Here is a 6,200-nt window from a genome sequence, read left to right on the forward strand (position 1 = left end):
TGTGTGTGTGTGCCTGTGGGTGTGTTGAGTGTGTGTGTGTCTGTGGGTGTGTTGTGTGTGTGTGTGTGTGTGTGCCTGTGGGTGTGTGAGTGTGTGTGTTTCCCTTGGGTGTGTGAGTGTATGTGTCGAGTGGAGTGTCTCCCTGAGACTCGGCGGGGCTCCCCATAGTGGAGCTTGCTGCCGGCTTGGTTGCTCTTACCTGGGTCTGGGTGAGTCCCAGCGAGGCGGCCAGTTCGGCTCTCTCTGGCAGGGCCAGGTATTGGGTCTTTTGGAAGCGCCTCTGTAAAGCTGCGAGCTGGAAACTCGAGTAGATTGTGCGCGGTTTGCGAACCTTTTTCGGTTTGCCGTTTATCATCCGCACTTCGGGCTCGACAAGTTCTTTCTCTGAAAATGGGAGGGGGTGGAGGGAGAGAAAAAAAGCCACACTTTAGTTTGGAAAATGTGAACGGAAACGGCCTCACCGTCTGGATGGATACTGTCAGAATGTTGGGGTGGGAGTTCCCCCCTCCCTCCCTCCCTCCCTCTTTCCCCCAGCTCCCAGGGATAGAGGCAAACCCCCCTGGGAGGAAGGACAGCTAACCCCCGGGGCTCTCTCTGAATGTGCAGCAGCCGACCCCACTCCCTGTCGATGTTTTGGCCATCTCTGTTTGAACCAGACGGGATGTGAGACGGTGTTTGGCGGGGACAATGTCCCGCCGACAAGGAGAGGGCTGTGCTCTCAGGGCAGGGCGGCCGGAGCGGCCGGGGGTGGGGGGGTGGGGGAGAGACATTCCCAAGTATATGGGCCAAATTTCCCCTCCTCCCCTCTCTCTTTCTCCCCGACAGGCCGCCGCTTGAAATACTCGCTCCTAACTCTTGCACAAAACATCTTACAGGATTAAAAACAAAACTGCTTCATCGAACTCTGGCTGCGCTAATATCGCAAACTTCGCCTTCAAAACAAAACAGCCGCCATTCTTTAATTTGGGGTGGGGTGAATGGGAGATCATTTCTGTGGCTGCCCCAGCCGAGAGTTGAGGATATCCTGCCTCCTTACCAGGCTGGCTGCATGTTGCCTGAGCCCTGCTGTACGGTCCGTATTGGTGGTAATGCCCGGGGTAACTGTATTCGTGGTAAGACTTGGCGGGGTAATTGGCGGCCGACGCGTTCACTCCGTGGTACTGGTACTGGTAAGGGTTCAGCACTTTGCCGTAAGCCGAAGGTGAGCAGTAGCCGTGGTGGGAGCCGGCCGAGCTGTAGTAACCTGTGTCGGTGGCCGTGGACTCGGGGAGAGTCGGCGATTCCTGCGACGGATGGTGCATGCTGTGCTGGAAAGTGGGCTGCAGCTCTGTCCGGATGTTAGTAACCTTGCGATCGAAAACTCCAGTCATAGCCCGGGGTTGCTGGAGGAGGTGATGGCGGTCGGTCGGTGTGTGTGTGTGTTGTGCAGTAAAAGTCTATGCGGACATGTTTGTGTGTGTGTGTGCTGCAGGAGTCTACATGGACATGGTGTGTGTGCGTGTGTGTGTGTGCTGCAGGAGTCTATGTAGACATAGCTGTATGTGCTGCAGGCGCCGGCAGACTGTGGTTGTAGCTCAGCTAACTCTTGGTTAAGTCCCTAATTGCGCTATTACGCACTGGGTGGATCTGTTCCATTGGATGGAGCAGTCAGCCATCAGTAACACCCTAACTCGCTCAACTCCTTTCACAGATGCCTAGGCAAAATGCTGAAAACACAAAACAACAAATGACTCAAACAGAAAAGCACGGCGGCATTGTACCTGTTGATAAACAGCATCAAAACAACAACAGCTTTCAGCGTCTTGCATATTTCTCCTTGTTCCCAGGACTTGAATTCACCATATTGCCTGTCAGAGAACATTTTAAAGCAATGATTGACGTTCACAGACTCTTGATCGTCCTGTTTTTTAGTACCCGGCCACTTAAAAAAAATAGGACAATCAATTTCTTTTCAATGGCACTGTCTGGCTTTGGGAGAGAACGTGAACGAAGTTTCCGCGCCGAAGCTGCCCCGGGGCTTTCCTTGGTGATGTCTAAAGTCAGAATTTGCGTTTGCTTTCTATACAGTTACAGTTCATGTGGTAAGAACCAAAACGTTCTGACTAATTTTACAGAAAATTTGGTAAAAACGAATACGCCATACACACCGTGGATGCCAATATTTCGCAGAAACAATTATTAATACTGTTTTCATACTTTACTATAACAGTGTAATAGTACTGGATTGTGGAAAGTAAAACAACGTTTAAAAACATCAACCTACCAACAGTGCGTTATCATCCAACAGCTTATACCTGGTTTATAAGAACATATAGGAATTGTCAATAACAATTCTACTGTTAGCGATCTTATGCATAGCCGAAAGTTTAATACAAACATATGAACATCTGATTTTTCAAACTTTTACTTCAGAATTCTATGTACTATTTAATGGTATATTAATTCCCATAATTCAACGTTTTGTAATCTAGAATCCAACCATTTTCAAAACATTAACTCTATAGCACTTTCTGCTTTGTATTCTTATCACTTTTCATTGGAGACTGACTTTAGGGAAATGAGTGCAACATATTTTGTTTGGGACAGAACACACCAAATGCATGCGTCTTCCTTTGGAAAACGGCGACTGATGTTGATTGACCAAAAACGAGCACGGCACTCCAGACAAAAATAAACCGGACTCAAAAACAGACTCAAATGAGCGAGAAGAATGTCTCGCGTTTTCTAACAATGCAAACCAAAAGAATCGAATTGGACACATGCTTATTTAAAATCTGTTGGAACAAATTGACAAAAACAAAATAAATGCTTCCTCCCATTTGAACACAGCGAGTTGTAGCAGATTTGTCAAGATTTTACCAGTAACTGGGTATTACAGCGGCACCTATCGATCACCTTTAATACAACAAATTTTATGAACCAAGTCTTTTGCAAATTAGTTGTTTTGTAAAAGTATAATTTTTCGCAATGCGCTTATACCTGGACGTACTTCAAACTGTTTCATTAATTTGAGATTTTGATACTAATTTGCTTAACTTTGCTTCATAACTGATGCACGATTTAAGGAACCAATTTCATGGATGGTTAGCTGAAGAAAGGTGTCTGGACCCAAAACGCTAACTCTGCTTTCTTTCCAAATACGCTGCCAGTCCTACTGAGCTTTTCCAGCAAGTTCTTTTTTTTTATTTCTAGCATCCGCAGCTTTGTTTTCCTAAAGGAAAACTGCTCGTCCGTTATCTTCCTGGTTAAAATTAATGTTATTGTCAAAACACTAGGACCCACCGGTCAAAGTACGCCGTGCAATTAAAACATTTAAAGCAGCGCAAGATTCTTAAACTCGATCGCAGATTTTCAGAAAACCCCTCAATTGTTTCAACAGCTGTTTTAAACTCTCTTGAATTAAAAGAGAATATGATGCATATTCAGGTAGCAGAATATCGTCACTAAACTGGAACCGATACTTCAGTGGAAGATTTATACGGATTAATACGTGTACAATAATTGATATAGAGGTTTCAGTGACCAAGACGTTGTCCTTGCTTAAGGAATGAATCCATTATTTTTTCAGTTTCCTGCAAGTTCTAATTTACATACTAATGGGAACCGCACACGTCTTTAAAAATCTGTTAAAGGCGGCAGTTTAAACGCTTGCAGGTCTGTTTAACGGCAAGCCTATAGCAGTACACTGTCCATTTCTCTCATTGTGTGATTCCGGGCTTGTGTTTTGTCTCACCAGCGAAAGATTTTACAAGTTGCTGAATTAAGACACTTTTGAATATACCCGGTATGTTCCGTTTATCTATTTAAAAATACAGAAAGCAAAATACAACGAATATCCGGCACTTCCAACATGCTCAACACAATTTCTCGGCACGTTAAAAAGCACCCCAGAGAAACAGAAAATAACTTTCTAATCCGGTGACGCCTGTTCAGAACGACAATTTTGGAATGCACCGTATATATCTTTACATTAGGCCTCAGCACCCTGGGAGCTGAGAGAATGGCAAAGAAATGAAGAAGGATTTTTTTTGTCCTTTTACAATGCTTTATATAGAAGTTCTACTCAGTGTAAAAGTTAGATTCTGGAAGAAGCTAATTGACAAGTGTTCAATTTAACATACCGTTGGATCATTCTTTCATGTCTTTAGACTGATTAAACAGAATTTTTTATCTGATTATACTGATAATAATTTGGAGCTCAAAATATTCAAAACAAAATTTATGAATTTGTAGTTTCCTATTTGTATTTTATCAAAGTTATCCAACAATTCTTTAAGCACTTCTAAAACTGTTAAGCTCACAGTTATTTTGTATTATTATTATTGCCTTTGCATATTCTAATGGCAGAAGCATAAGGGACTGTCAAAGAATACAGGAAGATATAGATAGACTGGAGAGTTGGGTGGAAAAGTGGCGGATGGTTTTCAATATGAGGTGATGCATTTAGGCAAGACTAATTCTAGAGCGAATTATACAATGAACGGAAGAGCCTTGGGATAAGTTGATGGACAGAGAGATCTGGGAGTGCAGGTCCATTGTACCCTGAAGGTTGCTGCACAGGTGGATAGAGTGGTCAAGAAGGCATATAGTATGCTTGCCTTCATCGGACGGGGTATTGAGTATAAGAGCTGGCAAGTCATGTTAAAATTGTACAGGACGTTGGTTCAGCCGCATTTGGAATACTGTGTACAGTTCTGGTCGCCACATTACCAAAATGATGTGGATGCTTTGGAGGGTGCAGAGAAGGTTTACGCAGATGTTGCCTGGTATGGAAGGTGCTAGCTATGAAGAGAAGTTGAGTAGGTTAGGTTTATTTTCATAAAAAAGAAAATTGAGATTTACAAAATCATGAGGGTATAGACAGGGTGGATAGAGACAAGCTTTTTCGCAGGATTAAGGATTCCATAATGAGAGGTCACGCTTTCAAGGTGAGAGGTGGAATACACGTGGCAAGTACTTCACACGAGGGTGGTAGGTGTCTGGAATGCATTGCCAGCAGAGGTGGTAGAGGCAGGCATGGTAGATTCATTTAAGATGCGTCTGGAGAGATGCATGAGTAGGTGGGGAGCAGAGGGATACAGACGCTGAGGAATTGACCGACAGGTTTAGACAGAACTTTGGACCGGCTCAGGCTTGGAGGGCCTTTCCAGGGCTGTAAATTTTCTTTGTTCTTTATTCTTTGTTCTTAATGCAAAGAACACTCCTTGTCTTAACATACACACTCTATTTTCTTCTATTTATAAATTGTATGTTTTCTACTCTTCACTCAAGTTAGGTTATTGTTGAATAAGTTGTAGACTGAAGTGGGAGTTCCGACCTGGAGGAAGACCTTGCAGGCAAATCATATTGCAGGGACATCTTAAGGGAAGAGAAATCACAAGGAGAGAGATTGCAGAGAAATTGGGAAATGGTTGGGATGGCCATGTAGAAAGGAGAGGTGTGTAGAAGAGGAAGGTGGGGAGTGAATTAGGATGCTGGTAGCTGGCTGTAGGATGGGGAGATAATTTATTCCTCCTTATCCAGCAGGGATACAGGAATAATCCTTTACCTGCTGCAGCAATCAGCTTCTGCTTCCATTTAGTGGGTTTCCTGAGACTTAAGTAATCCAGCCTGCTAACAACGAATTTAAGTTCGTGACAGGGTCTGAGACATGTTGTGTTTTTAAAAACTATGTGGATCAATATGTAGAGTTTAATACTTATCACACCCTAAACTGACACTGTTAAAATGGAAATGGGTGAATCAGTAGAGGGTGGGAGTCAGGGTCTTGTTTACAATTTAGTTCAAATTTAACTCCTACCTCCTATCCCTTGTTTTGGAGTTAAAATTACCCCCTGGCTTTCTGGTAGCAGTTCTGCTAAAGCCTGTGTACAGGTATTTGTTCAATAATAACAGGTTCTGCTGCTTAGCTGTGCACCTAGATAACAGCATATTTTGATTTAATTTCAGACGCAGAATAATCCAAGGCTACAGGTATACTTTTGCAATGATGTACTTTGTCATTTTGCAAATATTACAGTTCCAATTGGACTCAGTCAGGAGTCTCAATCTAGCTGCTCAGGTCAACTCAGAGGGAGACAGCTTCACACATCTCAAGATTCACATTAGATGGAACAAAATTATGAACTAGAATAAAACAGATTAAAAACCACTTGAAATACACAGACATAGAAATTGCTGGAGAAACTCAGCATCTGTAG

The 6,200-nt window shown here is 43.3% G+C and overlaps 1 protein-coding gene across 1 annotated transcript in view; it reads right to left on the minus strand.

The window, feature by feature from the left end:
• Window positions 1–1,560, minus strand: part of dlx5a (distal-less homeobox 5a) — a 4,063-nt gene extending 2,503 nt beyond the window's left edge. The window contains exons 1-2 of the mRNA XM_043689908.1: window positions 1,037–1,560; window positions 200–384 (exon numbers count right to left, since the gene is read on the minus strand). Coding sequence (XP_043545843.1) covers window positions 200–384; window positions 1,037–1,370 — 519 coding nt within the window. The 5' untranslated portion in view covers window positions 1,371–1,560. The remainder of the gene's footprint in view (window positions 1–199; window positions 385–1,036) is intronic.
• Window positions 1,561–6,200: the final 4,640 nt, after the last annotated feature.

The sequence above is a fragment of the Chiloscyllium plagiosum genome, chromosome 5 (genome assembly GCF_004010195.1).
Source record: "Chiloscyllium plagiosum isolate BGI_BamShark_2017 chromosome 5, ASM401019v2, whole genome shotgun sequence".
NCBI classification, from domain to species: Eukaryota; Metazoa; Chordata; class Chondrichthyes; order Orectolobiformes; family Hemiscylliidae; genus Chiloscyllium; species Chiloscyllium plagiosum.